At 38.2% G+C, this 21770-nt stretch overlaps 3 protein-coding genes across 3 annotated transcripts; all 3 read right to left on the reverse strand.

The window, feature by feature from the left end:
• Positions 1-3001: 3001 nt before the first annotated feature.
• LOC103433945 (probable linoleate 9S-lipoxygenase 5) lies at positions 3002-6491 on the reverse strand. Its single transcript, NM_001294093.1, has 8 exons — positions 6278-6491; positions 5713-6002; positions 5309-5555; positions 4887-5225; positions 4712-4797; positions 4210-4622; positions 3847-4110; positions 3002-3755 (listed from the first exon to the last, which is right to left on the reverse strand). Exons 1-8 carry the CDS (start codon positions 6489-6491, stop codon positions 3002-3004), a joined length of 2607 nt encoding a protein of 868 aa, NP_001281022.1.
• A 4443-nt stretch (positions 6492-10934) lies between these two features.
• Positions 10935-15001, reverse strand: LOC103433946 (probable linoleate 9S-lipoxygenase 5). Its single transcript, XM_070820846.1, has 8 exons — positions 14483-15001; positions 14010-14299; positions 13573-13813; positions 13141-13488; positions 12942-13027; positions 12397-12809; positions 12042-12305; positions 10935-11888 (listed from the first exon to the last, which is right to left on the reverse strand). The coding sequence occupies exons 1-8, from the start codon at positions 14874-14876 to the stop codon at positions 11135-11137; spliced, it is 2790 nt and encodes a 929-aa protein (XP_070676947.1). The 5' UTR covers positions 14877-15001; the 3' UTR covers positions 10935-11134.
• A 2814-nt stretch (positions 15002-17815) lies between these two features.
• LOC103433947 (probable linoleate 9S-lipoxygenase 5) lies at positions 17816-21770 on the reverse strand. Its single transcript, NM_001294097.1, is given in 9 exon segments — positions 17816-18569; positions 18672-18935; positions 19024-19328; positions 19462-19569; positions 19687-19772; positions 19933-20271; positions 20353-20602; positions 20756-21045; positions 21365-21770. Coding segments are annotated over 9 exon segments (2802 nt in total).

A 21770-nucleotide genomic window follows, 5' to 3' on the forward strand; every position in this document is an offset into this window, starting at 1 on the left:
AATTCCTTCCTCTTTGCAAACTTTAAAGAAAGGGTCGGATGTGTATTCACCACCATTACCCGATCTCAAAATCTTAATCTTTCTCCCAGTCTGGTTCTCAACCATTTTCTTCCAACCCAAGAAAATGCTCAACACCTCACTCTTGTGCTTCATAGTGTAGACCCAAAACCTTCTTGAATAATCATCAACAAAGGTCACGAACCAATGTCTACCACTCAAAGAGGGAGTCTTTGTAGGACCCCAAACATCCGAATGCACATAATCAAGAATGCTCTTCGTCTGATGTACTGCAGTACCAAACTTCACTCTAGTTTGCTTTCCCAAGACACAATGCTCGCAGAAATCAAGCTTACAAGTCGTGGCACCTTTTAGAAGGCATTGTTTCACAAGCCCTTGTAGAGCTTTCTCACTGGCATGGCCTAATCTCATATGCCACAATCTAGTAGTATCTGAATCAGATGTGCCTATATTTTCAGAGACTACAGATGCTTCACCTGTCACATTGCTTCCCTGCAATAAATACAAATGGCCACATCTAGGAGCTTTCATCACAACAAGTGCACCATAAGTAACTTTCAATGTCTGTCCATCTGAATGAAACCTGAAACCCTTGGATTCCAAAGTACCCAAAGAAATAAGATTTTTCTTCAAATTCGGTACATACCGAACACCTGTCAACTCTTTAACCATGCCATCATGCAACTTCAAACGAACTGTACCAATCCCTTTTGTTGTGCAAGGATTGTCATCTCCCATGAACATAACGCCACCATCAAACTCTTTCAAGCTTGAAAACCAATCCTTGTGAGGAGTCATATGATGAGTACAACCCGTATCCAACACCCACTTAGTAGCACAATCAAATGATGAGGAAGTGGTTAAAGCAAAATCAGAAAAATCTGTTTCAACCTCAGCAACATTAGCTTCAGAACTTTCTTTGCCTTTGGTCTTCAATTTAGGACAATCTTTCTTCCAATGGCCCTTATTACGACAAAAGGCACATTCATCCATTTCCAAAGGTTTTCTACCTTTAGAGTTTCTTCTAGGTCGAGACTGTGATTTTTTCCTGCTAGAAGATGATCTCCTCTCCGATGATCTACCTCTAACAAATAAAGCTTTAGAGGTACTATCATGATTTTTATCTCTATGCCTTATTTCATAATTCATCAAGGCATTTGACACATCTTCAAATTTCACAGTTTCTTTACCATGCATAATAGTGGTAACAAAATGCTCATAAGAGTCCGGCAAGGAATTCAACAATATGAAGGCCTTATCTTCATCCTTAATATCCTCATCTAAATTTAACAAGTCGGCAATCAACTTATTAAAAGCATCAAGGTGTCTAATCAATTTTGTACCTTCTTTGTATTGAAAGCGGTAGAGCTTTTTCTTCAAGTGTAGCCGATTCTCTGCACTCTTCGTCATATACTTGTCTTCCAATTTTTGCCACAACACACTTGCTACCGTCTCCCGCATCACAAAATACTTCTGAGTTTTTGCAAGGCACAACCGAATTGAAGAGCAAGCCCACAAATTTAATTTCTCCCACTCCGGCTTTGACATAGCTTCCGGCTTCTCTCCCAAAGCGGCAAGTAGATCTTGTTGAGCCAACACATCTTTGACCTCGCATTGCCACATCCCGAAGTTGTTTGTGCCATCAAACTTTTCAACTTCGAACTTTGCATTTTGCACCGTAGTTCTTGCAAACCCGGAGCTGCTTCCAAAAGGATTCTCATCTTGCTCGTCTGACATCTTTGGCAATTAGACAGTACCCAAGAGCAACCAGTGCTCTGATACCAATTGTTGTGCTAGGATAGCACCAAACCCGTTGGAACCAACTCAAGCTAACCCACAGGAAATTTATCAAATGAAAATGCAAGAACAAAATATAAAAGACACCAAGATTTTAACGAGGTTCCTCAACAGTCAGTGTAACTGGAGTACGTCCTCGGAGCAGTAGGAGCTCACCCAATAATCCACTATCAACCAAATGGAAGTTTACAAAGTGTTGGCAAGCTCACAACCCAAAACCCCAATACAACCAATAGCTCTCACACACCAAAGAAACAAATAGAAAGAAATATAATGATTAATTTCTTCTCTATACAAAGCTCAAAGTTATTACAACAACAACTACCTTGGTGGATGATTACTAACAAAAAAGATGAGCACTTTCTTCTTCTCTTCAAAGAGGGGCTGCTCCACTTCTATTTTTTCTTCTCTGTTTTTCTGATGCACAATTCTCTTCTCTCTCTCTAATTGCTCCAAAGGCAACAACACAATGTTAAAAACCAAAACTCACGGGTGTTATGGCCAAAACAATTCACCTTATACAAGGTGCCATGTTTTCCTCCCCAAAACATGGAAGGGACATAATTATTTTGTCTTTTTTCCTTTTGATTTGTTTAATAGCCACTTGGCCACTATTCAACACACTCGATGAACAGAAAGGTGAAGGAAGAAAGCAACACGGCGCCGTTGATTCAGCAACCCTCAAACCATCAGTCTCCTTTGAAGGTGTGTATATTTCCGGCAACCAACCAACTTCAACTTTTTTCTCTGCACCATGATGTGTAAATTCTGCCGAAAACAACTAACTTCAAGTACTACTCCTAATTCCCACCACAACTGTTTTTGTTTCTTTCCTCATTCCCGCCAACATTTCTTCATTTTATAATTGGAACCGTCCATTCTAGGAAAATTCATTTGATTTAGAGACGTTTAAGAGTAAAGAATCAATCTTCGAATTTCATTCAAGACAAAGTTATGTCTGGTTCTCCTATTTCTTAATAATATCGCGGTCCTTTCCAAATCTGAGCTTACAATTTCAACGGAGAAATGAGCTTTGAGCATATGCAATGTAAAAATGCATACAAATTTATTCATCGGTAAAATGTTCACAAAACTACATGATTAATTTCCAAATTTATTCTTACAAACAAAAATAATTACATATAACACGAGTGAAATACAATGTAGACAAAGAAACAGAAATGATTTAGATGTTGATACTGGTGGGAACTCCCTTGTTAGTAAGTCCAGGCTCACTAGAAGGATACAGCAAAGTGTAAGGGATCTTGGCCGGTCCGAACCGGTTTTTCAATCTCTCATCCTTGTTCATCTTTTCAATTTTGGCCTCAATCGCTTCCAAATTCTTTTTAAAATCCTCAGAAGCCTGCAGTATGTCTGCATCCGTTGTCCACTCCGCGGTGTCACGCTGTCCGAGATAGAGCTCATCAGTGGGGTGCCTTGACAAGATTTCTACCGTGGCCATTCCAAGAAGTGTCGGCAGCTGAGGAGCAAACGTTTTCAAGAATGCCTTGTCAGGGTTTGTCCTGAGCTCCTCATACTCTGGAGTGCCTTCTTCAGGCATGAACCGCCGGCTTAGGGTTGGGCGGTTTGGGACGAATCCACCAATCGAGTACTGACCGTAGTTGATTGCTGCATGATGGGCTGAAGCAATATATATGATAGTTGTGCATGATTCTATCAGCTCATCACAAGTCTGCATTTTAGGCCACCAGGGTTCTTCTTTCTTGTCGCTGTGGCCTACCCCGCGCAGTTCCTTCCACCAGGATTGGAGTTCCGAATCATTTTGAACCATTTGATCATTTTTGTAGTAGAAGGAGCAATAGTCTTTAACCCATGTTTTAATTGCAGTCCATAATTCAAGCCCGTCTGCAGCATATGGATAGTCCTCTATCAGTAGACGCACGCCGTGTGATGCACTTGAATCTTCAACCGCCACTCCTCTGAACATAGAAAAAGGGAAGATGCTTTCAATTTACCATCGATTGTAGATGAAAAAAGTACTTAAAAAATGCTACTAACGCAAGATATTACCTTTTGATCAGATCCGCAGGGAGCGCTTGATCAGGAAAAGTCCAGTCCTTGTACATTGCTGATGACCATTCCATCGAAAACTTGGAAGCAAATATTATTTCCTCTATTACTCCACCTGCGTTTGTGAGAACCTGTCGTGCGGATGCGTTTGCATTCATCGTCCCACGAAAATGAGGATGCAGAAGTTTGTGAATCGGGTGAAGCACGCTCAACTGCCTATTTGCCGCTATCACAAATGGCTCAGTCACTGCATGAGCTCTCAACCTGCAACAAACAAGAACAGAAATATAAAATTTATGAATTTATGTTGCTATCGCAAATGCTACCATTTGTTTTGCTGATATTTCTTTGACAGGGATATACCAGTGGCTGAAAAGCTGATGACAGCCGGAGTCATTTACAAGTGCATAACCTTTAGCAAATTGCCAAATGGAACTCTCGACGCCTTGGCTAGACGGAGTATAGACTTTGCTAATGCAACCAAATTGATCTCCATCCGGATGTGGCAAGCTGAGTTCAATAGCTATTGGCTTCAAAGTCCCATCATTGTTCAAGAAAAGGAGTGTTCTGCTTGCGTAAGCTTTTGTGGAAGTTGTGTTTATCCGCCTCAGGTACGGCATCCATGCATCGTGGTGGTTTAATATGAATAGCTTGTTGTTCATGATTGCCTCATCTATGGTGAGTCCATTTAAGTTATGTTCTATGTGTTCTTTGGTTATTTGACTTGTTTGATCCCCATATACTTCTCGATCTAGCTCGCTAGATGGTGGAAATTCCTGTAGTTTATGCAGAAATTACTGCGATTAGGGATGAACAATTGAGAAAATATCATTCAAATATAATAGATCTCAAAAGCTAAGATTACTTGGAGACGACGTATAGTGACAGGATTTACTCCAGCCAGCAGTTCTCTTGCAAATTCTTCGTCAGTTCTCCATGCCGACTTATCCTCTAGTAAAAATCAATTAAAATACCAAAATGAGTTAAAAAGAAAAGCAGTATATGAAATTGAAGGCACATATAACGTTATACTATATTACCTTTGATCACTTGAGGCACTGGAAATTTTAGGAACTTTTCGCCATCAGTTCGAAAAAGCTCCTTGAAAATCTCCCCAGGTGTGCTATCACTAATGTATTTTAGTATCCCATCAGGCAACTCTAATCCTCCTTCATAGAGTTTAAGTACTTCTTCCATGCTTTCGAACTCGTCTTTGTTACCAACGAGTAGATCTCTTATCTCAGGTTTAAGGACCTGAGGGATGGATTTCAGGACATAAGCAAGCAAGTCTGACATCTTTATGGGTCCAAATCGTTCGTCTCTTGGAACGTATACATTTAAGATCTGGATAAGCTTCAGCCTGCTCTCGGTGTTAGGATCTATCAAGACAAGAAGTATAAACGTCTTAGAGACTTCCGAGTTTGAGTAGTGACGGCACGAGAAATGAATTTTATTTACAGACCTGTTTTTGTTGCTGGTCTTCCTGTTTTTCCGCGGCGAGGATATGGGTACTCAATAGATCCTCCAAGAACTGGACGTGCATATTCGGGACCCTTATCTGGATTCCCCAAATCGTTGTAGTATGCATAGTCATAGACCCTGTCCCATTCTTGAAGCTCTCCTCTTTCTTCATCGTCTCCTCGCAGGTTTACTAGCTCTTCTTCTCTAAATTTCTGTAGTGGCTTTGGTGTATCACTTGAAAGATAAGTCTGTACAAACACATAAACAATCTGTTAATTACCGAGGACTTATGCGCGATTGTAACAACCATGTTAGCGAAGAAAACAGCCCTTTTGTCCAAATATACGAATCAATCTATTGATTTGGTGGGGGACTTTTGCGCATTGAAATGACCATTTTCGGTACCTTGTTAGAGAAGAAAACACGGTCTTTTTTGTACTTGTCAGCAGGATACACCCATGAGTTGCAAACAAAGTGGACTCGACCTTCGCCAGGAACATCTTCGAGCGTGAGAGTCTTCAAGTAGAATTCACTGTGATGCTCATTTCTAACTACGAAAGCTCCCGGGACGCCAATTTCCTTTTCCCAATCAAAAGTAACATCAAATGCAGCCTCCCCTGCTGTTAAGGGGGCGATTGTGGTCACCCAGTTCTCCAAGTATGCTGGCTTTCCAACTTTTCCTTTCAACTCATTTTCTACAAAAAGAACATATCAAATTCAAAAATCCAAAAAAATGTCAGATTATAAGTCCTCTAAATAGTGATTCTTTTGGAGTCTACGTTAAGATGTTCCGTTTTCTCTTTGGGGTTTATTTCTTTCAATAAGAAGATTATGCGAGATTAACTCTTTAGTAACAAAGCAGCATCGTCTAACAGATTACGTACTCATTCAACAATAGAACTAACAAGTACTAGTGATTAACTTGGAACCATGAACTTCAAAGACAAAATACTATATATTCATTTCTCACCAGGGTCACCATTAACCGAACTAATGAGCCTTAGAGAAACTGCTTTGCCTAACAGCTCGTCAACACGATCAAGAATCGAAGCTTTAAGGTCGTTCACATCGAGAACAACCTTCTTCATCAACACCACTCTCCCCTTGATCTTCTTGCCCTCATTTTTGTGTTGCGTATCAACGGTGGTATCCTGGGACGATGTGGGATACTTGGAATGCAGCATCTTTATCTTAATTGAAAACGGAAAATGTTAACAGAAGGAGAAAGGTTTGAAGATCTCTGAATTGTTATGGGAGAAACGTGTGTGGTATTTAAAGGTAGTTCAATAGTGTTCAATTTAATCCTGCCATTATTTTTTACTTTTATAAAGACTTTTGGGCTACATGCCATGGCTGCATGTGAACTTGAAGGTGATCAATACGTAACCAACTTATCCAGCTACTTTGCCTTCAATGTCTACGATTTGATTTAAGACCAAGTCATGATTTTGCATTGTACATGATTCAATGAACTTCTAACCTTTTTTTCTTCTTTTTTTTGGCGTCAGACGTTGGCTAGAGTTGATGCACTTCCTCTTTATATGCACATACATTCAGATCCCCTCATGATTTATATTAGTTGAAAAAGTTATCCATATATTTGAATTTTGCCCAAGTCATGATTTTGGATTGTTTATGATTCAATGAACTACAAGCTCGCTTTGTTTTTGTTTTTGGGTGCAACAACTCCAAAATCTCTAAACCAAACCCAAAAAATAGAGACAAATTTTAGCAATATTAATATTCTTTAATATGATACGTGGTTTTTTTCTTTCGAACCACTTTTATTGTCATTTTGCATTGTTTATACTTTGAAAAACTTCATCAATTGTCTAGACACACATAAGCGGATCCACATTTGCTAGAATGAATACACTTCGTCCCTATTCACCACATTCAAATCCCCTTAAGATTAGTTTACAATAAAATTAGGGGTGTGCTATCCATACACCTCAAATTACTTCTCGCACACCTTTGTTAATTTCTATCCGTTGATCTTCTTTAATTCATCCGATCTGACGGCCGAAAATTACAATGGTGTGTGAGAAGTAAAATGGGGTGTGTGGATATCACATCCCTAAAATTATATAACTTTAGCAACATTAGATTTTCTTATGGCACTTTTTTTCTCTCTTAGTTATTGTACAAATTATCTGTTTTATATCTTTTGTGTTTTATATTGGCCATGTGTGATTTGGCAAAGGATGTTTCACTTTCAAGTGCCTAATCAACCGTCGCCATCTTAACATCTTTTAGGCTATCTACCAAACCAACAAATATTAGACAAATGTTAGCAAAATTAGATTATTTAATGACACATTTTGGGGAAACTCATGGTCCTCTATTATTCGGCGGAAAGCAATCAAATATTTTGAAAATTCTCGGTTCTTTGCTACTAAATTGTTACACACTTTTTTAGCGCTTTCTACTAAATACTAGAATTTGTAGTAAGTTAACAACCTCAATAATTATTTCATGTTAGAGCAAACAAATTTTTTTCATATTGCATCTAGTGCAACATCCTAATGAATTAGGTGTTGGGCATCTAACCATGAGTTTCGGTTCGAAACTCCACCATCCTTTAAATTATTGTAGTAGCTTTGAACTGTTTTCCATCCCTTAATAATAATAAATAATAAAAAATCTTTCATATTAAATATACAGAGGGTGCTTTTGACGTGCTTTTGACAGATTGGAGGTTGCCAACGGCCGTTTTCAAGTTTCAGAGTATCTCCAACGGTTGTTAAATTTTTGGTGAACATTGTTGAAAAACAAACTTTAGTCATTCTCTTTAACTTTTTATCTTGATCAATACTTTATTTAAACAAACTTTGAATATTATATTATCAATCATTTTGAAAAGAAAAAACTCAACCTACTCATTTTTTAAAATCGTCTTATTTCTTTTCTTTTCAGCTCACGAGTTAGTCTTGAGTTATATCAATTTTTAAGTATTTAACTTATGAACAGTTGATCTATAAATTTAAAGAGTAACTGTTCATTTTAATAGCAGAGACTCTTTTATAGTCTACTAGAGATGATTTTTTTTAAGATTTAGCTCTTTAAAATAGAGTTTTAGTGCTTTTAGCATGTTAACTAGTTGGCATTCTCTAATGAAACTGCAGTGTAACGCTGGTGCAACAACTGAGTTCAACCAAGCTCGAAACAAACAACTTGAATTGAAGGAAGATTGGAAGAACGTAGATCTTTTCTACTGAAGACAAAAGTAGTGCAACAACTCGAGTGTGAGAGATGAGAATCATAGCGGGCGGGTAAACGTGTTGTATAAGACAGTCTCCAATTGGAAGATATAACACAAAATAATATATAATTTATACGTGAAAGTTACATTACTAATATTATCGAGGATTTTTTATTTTTATATAAATATGTGATTTAGTTTAGAATAATATCGGTGATATTAATAGTATGTTGACCTAAAAATTTTATGACAGCAGCAGTTATCAACCATAGCTATTAAGATATGTATGTAGTATACTTGTTGAATAATTATAACCCTTAAAGAACGGATAACAGTATCCAAAACAGGTCCCGAAACCGCGTACTTATCTGCCTGTAGGCTGTAACCAACCATCACCATTAAAGAATCAGTTATTTTGCCCATCCCTACACCACATGAGGCATAAGGGTCAACCAGTTCATATTGTTCAATAGAAATAGTCTCCATTTTAAATAAAAATACGTATTTGCTACTTGCCCAGCATGTGAAGGTGTTTCCAGACGTGAGCAACTTAATCCACTTCTTATTTTCTATTTCTGGTGGTTGACATTAAGACCTAGTCATTTTGCATTGTTTATGATTCAAGCAATGTCGACCATGTTTTTTAGCAGACTTGCATGTGTGTATCCACATTCGCTGGAGTGAATATCTTTTCGAAGCTGTTTGCATTTTGGAGGGCTTAATTTTCTAGAGCATTCACTGGAAATTAGGAATTGTTCATTGCCGAAATGAACACAACAAAACAAACTACGGTATGTTTGAAAGGGTGTTGTGTGATTATAATTGTCCGAGTTTACACAAATGGTAGAGCAGTTCAAGACATCGTATTCACTAATTAGCTGAGTAATATGACAATAATTCACTATGGAAGGTTCAAAGCCAAAATCTACATATCCCGATGCGGTACTTTTCCTACTAAATCTCTCTAGTGCTGCATTGTCCTTTGCATAGTGTTTAGTCAATTTCCATTCATGTGCTAGAATGTTGAAAGTTTTAATATTATTTTATAATATTAAATTTATTAGTTGAATGAAAACTAGAAGAGGTGTCTTCTGGTGAAAAAAATGTATCTATCATAATATGAAATTCAAATGAATAGCTGTAACTTTTGATTTTTTATGAATTGTCACATGTTTTCTAAAAAGACATTTCAACTTTTATAAATTGGGAAGCCTCATACAGTCACTAAAAAACTTTTCATTGTTTACGTAATCATACAAAGAGAGCACTAAATATTAGAGAGTCTCATTGAGTCCATATGAGAGAGTTTTCAACACATTTGTGGTTCATTGGAGCCTTGTGATTTTTATTACAAGGGAGTGGTCGTTATATCTTGGAGACAAGCGCCGATTAATCATGAGCACCAGGCATAAACTTGTCTAAAGGACAGAGTACTATCTAACATTTGCCTCAACCTATTTTTAAGTTTTTCTAATCATTATGCCATGTTCATTTAACATTTGGTTGATCATGTGTATACTTTAAATTATTTATTTACTTGCATAACGGTGTGGGTTCAAACCCCGTCGGTAATTAACCTAACAAAATTTATTATTTGGTAAAAGAAAATAAAAATAATACAACAATTAGACTCTAATTTTCCAACACCTGTAACCATTACCATAAAAAAAATCTGTTATTTTGCCCATCTCAACACCAAACGAGGCCTAAGGGCCAGGCAGTTCATTATTATTCAATGTATATTATAAATAGTCTCCATTTAAAAAAAAAACGAAAAGAAAAAGACCTAGTTGCTACTTGCCCTGCATGTGAAGATGCTCTGAGACGTAATCAACTTAATCCACTTATTGTTTTCTATTTCTGGGATTGACATTTTTGCATTGTTTATGATTCAAGCAACGTCAACCATTTTTTTAGCAGACGTGTATTCACGTTAATTGGAGTGGATATCTTTTCAAACCTACGCGTTTGCGTTCGAATTCTTTCGTGATTTAGATTAGTTTATAGTAAAATTTTATACAAGCTTTAGCAGTATTAGACTTTCGAATGACATTTTAGCAAATATTAGATTCTCTAGTGACACTTTTTTTGCCTCTTATTAGTTGTCCAAATCCTTTGTTTATGTCTTCTGATTTATATTGGCCATGTGTGATTCGTTGATAGATATTTCACTTTACCTAATAACCACCGTCATCTTAATATACTTGTGTAAACATGTATGGACAAAATTTTAACATTTAGATTGTCTAATATGACACCTTTTAGGATCTTCGGTTGCTTGCTACAAAACTGTTACACAATTTTCTGTCCATCGCTATTAAACAGTTGGATTCATTACGACCTCAATAATTATTTCATGTTAGAGCAAACAAGTGTTTTCATAGTAAAAATTTTCACTACATCAACATTGAACAATTTTCTGGAATTATTCGGACAAAAAATATTTAGATATAGCAAGCAAAGAATATGATGAGTGAAATACATAATAGAGACTATTTTTTGGATACAAGCAATATACTTGAAATTTATTTAAACTGCGGGAAAGGGATTTGAATTTGAGGCATAAGTGGGAGCACATCTACTCTATCCAATGTGACTACACCTGCATCTGCAATTAGAGAAGCTTTAGATTGACACACTGTTGGGAATTCCCTTGCCAGTGAGTCCAGCCTCACTGGAAGGATACATTAAAGTGTATGGGATCTTCGCCGGCCCAATGCGGTTTTTTAGTTTCTCATCATTGTTCATATTTCTAATTTTTTCCTCAATTTCTTCCAGCTTCTTTCTAAACTTCTCAGAAGCTTGCAGTATGTATGTGTCCGTTGTCCATGCCGCGGTTTCTCTCCTCCCGAGATAAACCTCATCAGCCGGGTGCCTTGATAAGACTTCGATCAAGGCCATGCCAAGAAGTGTCTGCAGGTGAGGTGCAAACGTTTCCAAGAATACTTTGTTAGGGTTTTTCTTGAGCTTCTCATACTCCGGAGTGCCTTCTTTTGGCATGAAACGCCGGCTTATGCTTGGTCGGTTCAGGAAGTATCCACCATAAGGATACTGGCCGTAGTTAACTGCTGCATGAAGAGCTGAAGCAATCCATATGATAGTGGTGCATGATTCTATCAACTCATCACGCGTCTGCATTTTAGGCCACCATGGCTCATCTTTCTTGTCGCCATGACCTTCCTCGCGGAGTTCCTTCCACCAGGACTTGAGTTCAGTGTCCATTTGAACTGCCTTGTCAGTTTTATAGTAGAAGGAGCAATAGTCTTTAACCCATGTTTTTATTGCAGACCATACCTCAAGACCATCTGCAGCATATGGATAGTCTTCAACCAGTAACCGCACGCCGTGTGGAGAGCTTGGATCTTCAACTGCCATCCCTCTGAACAAAGCAAAGGGTAGAAACTTAATTACCATCAATGCTTTCAACATTCTTGTTAATTTTTACCTATGACATTGTCTCTTAGCTCTTACTTCCTGTAACTTTGTCCCAAAATTCATTGAACTATAGATGCTACTATTCATTAGATTTTACCTTTTGATCAGATCCACAGGAAGCGCTTGTTCGGGAAAAATCCAGTTCTTATATATCGCAGATGACCATTCCATTGAAAATTTTTCAGGAAAGACTGTTTTCTCTAGGAGTCCACCGGCATTAACAAGAATCTGTCTAGCGACTGCATTTACGTACATTGTGTCGTGAAAGTGAGGATGCAGAAGTTTGTGAATTGGGTGAAGCACGCTCAACTGCCTATTTGTTGCTATGACAAATGGCTCAATCACTGCATGAGTTCTCAACCTGCAACAAAACAAGAACATACTCAAGATGCATTCAGAAGAAAAAAAATGTTACGAAATTGTTTGCTAGGATTTCTATGACAGTGTTATACCAGTGGCTGACGAGGTTATGAAAACCGGAGTCATTTACAGCGACATAAGTTTTAGCAAGTTGCCAAATGGAACTCTCGACGCCTTGGCTAGAGGGAGTATAGACTTCGCTTTCGCAGCCAAATTGATCTCCGTCGTCATGCGGCCAGCTTAATTCAATAGCTAATGGCTTCAAAGTCCCATCATCTTGTAAGAAGAGGAGGGTCCTGCTTGCATATATTTTGGTGGAAGTTTCATTTATACGCCTCAGGTACGGCATCAATGTATCATGGTGGTCTAATATGAATAGCTTGTTGTTCTTGATTGCCTCATCTATGCTGAGTCCATTTAAGTTATGTTCTATGTGTTCTCTGTTTATCTTACTAGTTTGATCCCCATATAGTTTTCGGTCAAGGTTGCTAACAGGTGGAAATTCCTGCAGTTTATTCAGAATTAGTAACGATTCACGCTGACAAGTGAGAGTGGATAATTCATGTTAATGTAACTTGTCTAGTGTTCAATTTTCTCTATGAAAAACGTAGACATTATCATTAAAGCTTAAGATTACCTCGAGACGACGTATGGCTACAGGATTTACTCCAGCCAGCATTTCTCTTGCGAATTCTTCGTCGGTTCTCCATGCTAAATCATCCTCTAATACAAATCATTTAGAGACCCCAGTCAGGTAAAAGAAAGCAGCCGGCGTGTGAAGGCACATAAAATGGAAAGATTTTAGATGAAACCACTATATGCTACATTCTATATACCTTTGATCACTTGAGGCATTGGGAATTTGGGGAATTTTTCGCCATCAGTTCGAAAAAGTTCCTTGACCATCTCTGCAGGTATCCTATCCCTAATAAATTTAATCAAACCATCAGGCAACTCTATTCCTCCTTTATAGAGTTTAAGTACGTCTTGAAAGTTGTCGAACTCCTTCTTCCCACCAAGTTGAGAAGCTAGCCAAGAATGTAGCCCAGGTTTAAGGAACTGAGCTACAGATTTCAGGGTGTAAGCAAGCAAATCTGACATCTTTATGGAACCGAATTGTTCATCTCTTGGAACATATACATACATGCTCATAAAAAAGTTTAGCCGGCTCTCAGTGTCGCAATCTATAAAGACAACATCCGTGAATGACAGAAAATAAGAAAACGAAGTTGAGCAGTGACTGGAAAACTGAACTCTTATTGACTAACCTTTTTTTGTTGGTCGTCTTCCTGTTCTTCCCCTGCGAGGATAAGGATTAATAGGCCCTCCAAGAACTGGACGCGCATACTCCTGACTCTTGTCTGGATTCCCCAAATTATTGTAGTACGCATAGCCATAGACCCTGTCCCATTCCTTGAGCTCTCTTATTTCATTATCTCCTCTCAAGTTTTCTAGCTCTTCTTCTCTAAATTTCTTTAATGTCCCAGGTGTATCACCTGAAAGATATGTCTGCACAAAATACACAAGTCAATCTGTTACTTTTTGCACACATTACCCCAAACTGGCGCGCAATTGAAATGACGGTTTTCAGTATTTTTAGCATGAGATACAACTAAATGACTATGTTGTCGCACAGAAATATACACTGATTCTTAAATTGGATTTGAAGTTAGAACTGCATGCTTTCATCCCATAATTTGTTTACCTTGTTAGCAAAGAAAACACGGTCTTTTTGGTACTTTTTAGCTGGGTAGACCCATGAATTGCAAACAAAGTGGACACGATCTTCGCCAGGAACATCTTCAAGTGTGACAGACTTCAAGTAGAACTCACTGTGATGCTCGTTTCTAATTATGAGTGCTCCTGGGACTCCAATCTTCTTATCCCAATCGAAACTAACGTCAAATGTAATCTCCTCTGCTGTTAAAGGTGTGATTGTGTTAACCCAATTTTCCAAATACGCCGCCTTTCCAACTTCTCCTTGCAATTCAGTTCCTACAAAAACAGATCGAATTCAAAAACTCAAAAAGTTCGGCCATAAGACCTCCAAACTGTGCTTTTTTCGTTGTTTAAAATCGAGAAGTTCTGTTTTCTCTTTTCAGGGTCTTCTGGTATGAAAATGTAATGCAACTTTCTTTAATGAAGAAGTAAACTAAAAGAACAAAGTTGTATTCTCACCAGAACTAATGAGCCGCAGCGAAACCCCTTTGCGAAACAGCTCGTGCACACGATCCAGAACCGACGCTTTAAGGTCATTAAAACCGAGAAAATTCTTCTTCATCAACACCACTCTTCCTTTGATCTTCTTGCCCTCGCGACCGGCCTCAGTTTTGGTTTTCTCTTTCTCCATTTCTCTGAGGCGTGGATCATCAACGGTAGTGGTGTTCTGGGATGCCTTGGCAGCTGCCGAAGCTGAAGTCAACGTTCGAGGAGATCTCGTGACATCGGTCATCGACCAGAAACCAGGCAATTTCATAGCACTCATAGGCAACAGAACTGGTGTGTTGGATGTTGCTGCAACAAGTGTGTTCACCTTGAAGCTCAAAGGATTGAGATGCTTGCAATGCAGCATCTTTGTCTGCTTCAAGAACTAAAAATTATAAGTTGAAAATATGTAGAAGGTCTGAACTTTTCACTCAGTGAGAAGAATGTGAGAGAAGGATGTGTGATTGTGGTACATTTATAGGATTTATGAGTTCACTGTTCAATGTATGTATGCGTGTGTATATATATGTATATATTCTTGTTAAAAAGATGACCAGCTGGTGGCTTTGCTACATCAGTTCACTTTTCTGGGGTCTTGAAACACTTAGAGACATTTTAGTCTTTTCCTGGCCACCATTGTGCAATTCACTAATGCCGGAAATCAAACTCAGATCGTGCCATGTAGAATACGAATATGAAATTCATCTCTAATCACTGAATCATCCCATGATGATTATATATATATATGTACATATATGCGTGTAGTGTACAATATAGTCGTCCAGTACTCATAAAAAATAGACTTGGGTGTCCAGGTCAGTCTTTAGGCCTCATGTGGTGGTCTTCTTTGTTTACACTTCACCAACTTATTCTATCCAAAATTTATTTCTTTTTCCAGGGGTTGACTCAACTACAGTATACTTAAACATCCAGTCTTTTTCTAATATTAAGAATTAGGGTCTATTCAATTTGAGATTTTGAAAGATCTTAAAAAAGTTATAAATTCGTGAAATTTGATGGTGTTTTATAGATTGTGAATTCATTCAAAATTAGGAGGGAGATGTCTGATTTTTAAAGTCTTAAATACACAATAAAAGGATTTGAGAAAATTTTAGCAATGATTCCTCAATTTTGACTCAATTGGAGCAATAATCGTTCAAATAAAAATTTGTGACCATTGGTTCCTTAACTCATCAAAACATGCATCTATGGTCATTTTTGTCAACTCCGTTAGAACTTCAGTCAAAATGAGTCATGTTAGAAGAACCATTGCTACAATTGGATTAGAGTTAAAAGATCATTGCTCTAATTAGGTTAAAGTTGAGAGACCATTTCTTCAATTGGGTTAAAGTTGAGGGACCATTGCTCCAATTTTCTTGCCCCTTGATTCAGCCTCATGTGCCACGCATGTGACTCATTTTGACGGAAATTCTAACAGAGTTGATGAAAATGACCATAGTTGCATGTTTTAATGATTTAAGAGACCAATGGTCACATTTTTAGTTAAGGAACCATTACTCCAATTAAGTTAAAATTGAGGGACCATTGGTAGAATTTCCTCAAATGCTTTTTTTTTTGTTTTGAGTACACCGATATTTTTACACTATGGGGAGGGGGAGTTTGGTTAAACCACATAATGAGCATCCTAATTTCCTCAAACCCTTTTAAATCCATCAAAATCATTAATTTTTTATAAGTTTAAAATCAATTCCTAATTAAATAGACATGGAGTATTATGAACTACTTTACAATCCTGATTGAATACATCCAAATTTCTATCGAGTTTTATGAACTCTTTTAAAATTTTGATTTAATACCCATGAACTTCCATGAATTCTTTTAAAATCTTGATTCAATACCCTTGAATTTGTAAACTCTCTTAAAATCTTTTAAATACCTAATTGAATTAGTTTTGCCTCTTTAGACTTCTTGGTTTGATTTCTCTTTTGAATTTGGTGCTTAGGCATCTTGGTCGTACGGCTGAGGTTTTGTTTTCTGTTTCCTGGTCGTACATAGGAAGGTTCTCCTGTAACTAAAATATTAAGATATACAAATTCCAAAGTAAGTGGTCAAAATTTTCAATGGGAATGCGAAGAGAGTTTACATGTAATAGGTATGAACATGCATATTAAGAATGCAGAAGAGCAACTCCAGCGTTGAAAAGGTTCCTTAGGACAATTCATTATTGAACTCCTCCGGTGAACAATAATTGCTTTTTGCATTCTCACCTCTAAACTGAATAGTCATGATAATAGATAATAAAATATTAGTATTTTTTATTCTATAAAATAATAAAAAATAATTTTATTTCAAATTTCGGATATAATTTTTAATCGATCTTGTTGTACCATGTTTCATTAAATAAGAAATTACAACCCAAAGTATTTGAGAAAATATAAAATTATGGTGTAAGGTGGAAGATAATGATAAGATATTTATAGAAAAATTAAATTTTTTTTTTAATTTTTAAATTTTTTTTCGGATTTTTTATTAATTTTTTACATATATTTTTTAATTTTTACAATATTTATTTATTTTTTACATTACTTATTGCTTTTTTTTAATATTTTTTAATAATTTTATAATATAACTGACGTCATTACATCACGTGGCATCAGGCTCTCAGGCCACCAATTCGAGCCGGGCCTCTCACTTGGGCTTCCCTAGAGGATTTGGATCTTCTCCTGAGCTAATGGAGAGGATCCTCCTAATTAATCATCATGGACCGTTGAATTTTTATCCAATGGCTATAATTATTATCGTTGGATAAAAATCCAACAGCCTAAGATGATTGGTCAGGAGGATCCTCTCCATTAGCTCATGAGAGGATCCAAATCCTTCCCCAGATCCCCATTGCTCGCATGGGCTGGAGCAGATTGCTGGGGCTACTATTGGGTCATTTCTGTCGCCGGTCCATTGGGCTCTAGCTTCCGCTGGAGTTGCTCTAAGTCTTGCCAGTTGTGTCTCCCACTTGCCTGAGAGAAGCATTTCGATTTGTCGGTAGCCTGATCATTCCTAAACATCGGGGAAAATGGGCCATTTTTTAATCTATGGTCTGAGCATCCCATGTGTTGAAGAAGACGGAGGAGGACGGCGGCGATGAAGAAGCCACCCTGCTTGTTGCTGAGAGCTGGATTCCAGGTTGAAATTTGTACATTGATCGCTCTCCGGTGAAATTTAAATATGGAGGAAGACAAGGCGAACAAAAGCGAATTGATGACCATTTAATTCATTGTCTGCAGAGTAATTACATGGACAAGTTTGGTTTTATTCTGACAAAGGACTCGGATACAAAAAAGAGAAGCATTAGATCGAGACACTGTTGGGAATTCCCTTGCCAGTAAGTCCGGCCTCACTGGAAGGATAGAGCAAAGTGTATGGCATCTTTGCCGGTCCAGCGCGGTTCTTCAGCTTCTCATCCTTGTTCTTTCTCTTCATGCTTTCCTCAGCTTCTTTCAGTTTCTTTCTAAAATTTTCAGAAGCTTGCAGTATGTCTGCGTCCGTTGTCCATTCTGCGGAGTCTCTCTGCCCCAGATAAACCTCATCAGCCGAGTGCCTTGACAGGATTTCAATTGAGGCCATGCCAAGAAGGGTCTGCAGCTCAGGTGTCATTGTTTTCAAAAATTCCTTTTCGGGGTCTGTCTTGAGCTCCTCGTATTCAGGAGCGCCTTCTTCAGGCATGAACCGTCGGCTTATGCTTGGCCGGTTTGGGGGGTATCCACCATAAGGGTACTGCCCAAAATTGATTGCTGCATGATGGGCTGAAGCAATCCATATGATGATGGTGCACGATTCTATCAGCTCTTCGCGAGTCTGCATTTTAGGCCACCAGGGCTCATCTTTCTTGTCACCGTGACCTTCCTCGCGGAGTTCCTTCCACCAGGACTGGAGTTCCGAGTCCTTTTGGACGGTTTCGTCAGTTTTATAGTAGAAGGAGCAGTAGTCTTTAACCCATGTTTTGATTGCCGACCATATCTCAAGCCCATCTGCAGCAAATGGATAGTCTTCTATCAGTAAACGCACGCCGTGCGAGGAGCTTGAATCTTCAACTGCCATTCCTCTGAACAAAGCAAAGGGTAGATACTTAGTTACCTTAAGCGCTATCATCTTTGTTTCTAAATGGCAATGCACATATGATTAATATTACTGTCATAAGATTTACCTTTTGATCAGATCTACGGGGAGCGCTTGTTCAGGAAAAACCCAATTCTTATACATTGCAGACGACCATTCCATTGAAAACTTTGCAGGAAAGAGTGTTGCCTCTAGTATTCCACCAGCGTTAATGAGAACTTGTCGAGCGAGTGCATTTACATTCATATTGTCACGAAAGTGAGGATGAAGGAGTTTATGAATCGGGTGAAGCACGCTCAACTGCCTATTTGTTGCTATAATAAATGGCTCCATCGCTGCATGAGTTGTCAACCTGCGACAAAAAAGAGCACATTTAAAGTTTCATTTGGAAAAAAAATAATTTTTGAACTTATTTGCTAGGCTTTTTTCGAGTGCTATACCAGTGACTGATGAGCTGATGATAACCAGAGTCAACCACAGCCACGTAAGCTTTAGCAAGTTGCCAAATGGAACTCTCGACACCTTGGCTAGAGGGAGTATAGACGTTGCTAGTGCAACCAAATTGATCTCCATCGGGGTGCGGCAAGCTTAATTCAATAGCTAATGGCTTCAAAGTCCCGTCATCTTGTAAGAAGAGGAGTGTCCTGCTTGCATATGTTTTCGTTGAAGTTGCGTTTATCCTCCTCAGGTACGGCATTATTGAATCATGGTGGTCTAATATGAATAATTTGTTGTTATCGATTGCCTGTTGCAGAAAGTAATTTTCAGTAATTATTTCAAATATGATATAACGAGCTAAAAGGTTGCAAACTTGCAAAGCAACCTCAGGACTACTTGGTTCAAACTCAATTTCGAAACAAACTAGTCAATAGAATTACCTCATCTATGCTGAGTCCTTTCAAGTTATGAGCTATTTGTTCTTTGGTTATTCGACTAGTTTGATCCCCATATGCTTTTCGATCTAGCTTGCTAGCAGGCGGAAACTCCTGCAGTTTATTCAGTAAATAATAATGATCAGGGATGAAAAGTCGAAGTTAATATAGTCCAAACGTAAAATCTCTGGTGTCTCATATTCTTCAAAACAAATGTAGACAACAGCTTACTTGGAGACGGCGAATTGACACAGGATTTATGCCTGCCAGCATTTCTCTTGCAAATTCTTCATCAGTTCTCCATGCTGATTTATCCTCTAATACAAATCATTCAAAGACCAGTCAGGCAAAAGAAAGACGTTACATCGAAAGTAAGGTCTTACATGGAAGCTAATAAAAATTTCCCAAAGAGAACGAAAATTGTCATTAAACTCATATTAACAAAAGAAAGTGGCTGCATCATATACTTAGTTATACCTTTGATCACTTGAGGCACGGGAAACTTCAGGAATTTTTCACCATCAGTTCGAAAAAGTTCCTTGATTGTCTCTACAGGGATGTTATTCCTAACAGATTTCAGTAAACCTTTGGGCAACTCTATCCCTCCTTCGTAGAGTTTAAGTACATCTTTCAAGCTTCCAAACTCGTTTTGGGTGGCAACTAGAGTTGCTAGCTCATCAGGCTTAACGAGCTGAGATAGCGATTTCACGGCATAAGCAATCGCGTCTGACATCTTTAAGTGACCAAATCTTTCGTCTCTTGGAACGTATACAAATATGCTCATGATAAGCATCATGGGGCTCTCACTCTTAGGATCTGTTAAGATTATAGCAAATTAGTCATATCAAATACGTTTTTTTCATTTGACTGACTGAGAGATAGGGAAAATTGACTGACCTTTTTCAGTTGCCTGTCTTCCGGTTCTTCCCCTGCGAGGATAAGGAAACTCACTAGACCCTCCGAGAATTGGACGCGCATATTCTGGTCCCTTATCTGGTTTCCCCAAATCATTGTAGTAGGCATAGCCATAAACCCTGTCCCATTCCTCAAGCTCTCTTTTTTCATCATCGTCGTCTCCTCTCAAGTTTTCGAGCTCTTCTTCTCTGAACTTCTGTAATGGCACTGGTGTATCACTTGAAAGATACGTCTGCGCAAATTTATAGTTCAATTGGTTACTTCAGCATACAATTCGTAAACCCTACGTGTAGCTGTACCGGAGACTATTGAGCAATTGAAACGAACCTTCTCATTATTTCTAGCATAACAAAGCAGTCTATCAGCTAAAACATAATTTGTTTACCTTGTTAGCAAAGAAAACACGGTCCTTTTTGTACTTTTTAGCAGGGTACACCCACGAGTTGCAAACAAAGTGGACTCGACCTTCGCCAGGAACATCTTCGAGTGTGAGAGACTTCAAGTAGAACTCACTGTGATGCTCATTTCTAATTATAAATGCTCCCGGGACTCCAATCTCCTCGTCCCAATCGAAAGTAATGTCAAATGCATTCTCCTCAGCTGTTAAAGGAGTGATTTTGGTAATCCAATCTTCCAAATATGCTGCCTTTCCAACCTTTCCTTGCAACCCATTTTCTACAATAACATATCAAGTTAAAAGCCGAAAATTTTGGATTATAATTCCTCCAAATTTGTTTTCTTAACACAAAAAACCGGAGCAACTAAGGCGATGAGTATCAGTAGGCTAGAGATTCAGGGTTTGAAACCTCCTTTGTAACAAAAAAATAAATAAAAAATCTGAACCATTACTAATAATTTACCTACTTGGCACCATAATATCAAATATTTGTGAACTGAAGCTAATAAACTAATTAAATAAAAAGTAAACCATAAAACTAAAAATGCACGTAATATGTGAACTTAAAAATAAGTAAATTAGTAATAAAATTCTTACCAGGGTCGCAATTAACAGAACTAATGAGCTGCAGTGAAACTTTTTTACCCCGCAGCTCATGGAAACGATCAAGAAATGAAGCTTTGAGGTCGTTGAGCTCCAAAACATTCTTCTTCATCAACACCACCGTCCCTTTGATCTTCTTGTCGTCATCTTTTGGGTGATGATCAACGGTGATGTTCTGGGATGGCTTGGCAGTTGATGAAACCACAGTTAACGGCTGAGATTTTGCCACATCAGTCATGCACAAGAAACCGGCGGGGAGTAGTTTCATTGGACCAGTCGTTTGGAGCAACCCTGGTCTGCCATTGACTGACGTGGCACGATCTGGATTGGTGGTTTTTGCTGCTGCTGCAACAACTGAGTTCAAGGGACTGAGATGCTTAAGATGAGCACGAAGCATCAT

Source organism: Malus domestica, chromosome 04 (assembly GCF_042453785.1).
Source record: "Malus domestica chromosome 04, GDT2T_hap1".
Classification (NCBI taxonomy): Eukaryota; Viridiplantae; Streptophyta; class Magnoliopsida; order Rosales; family Rosaceae; genus Malus; species Malus domestica.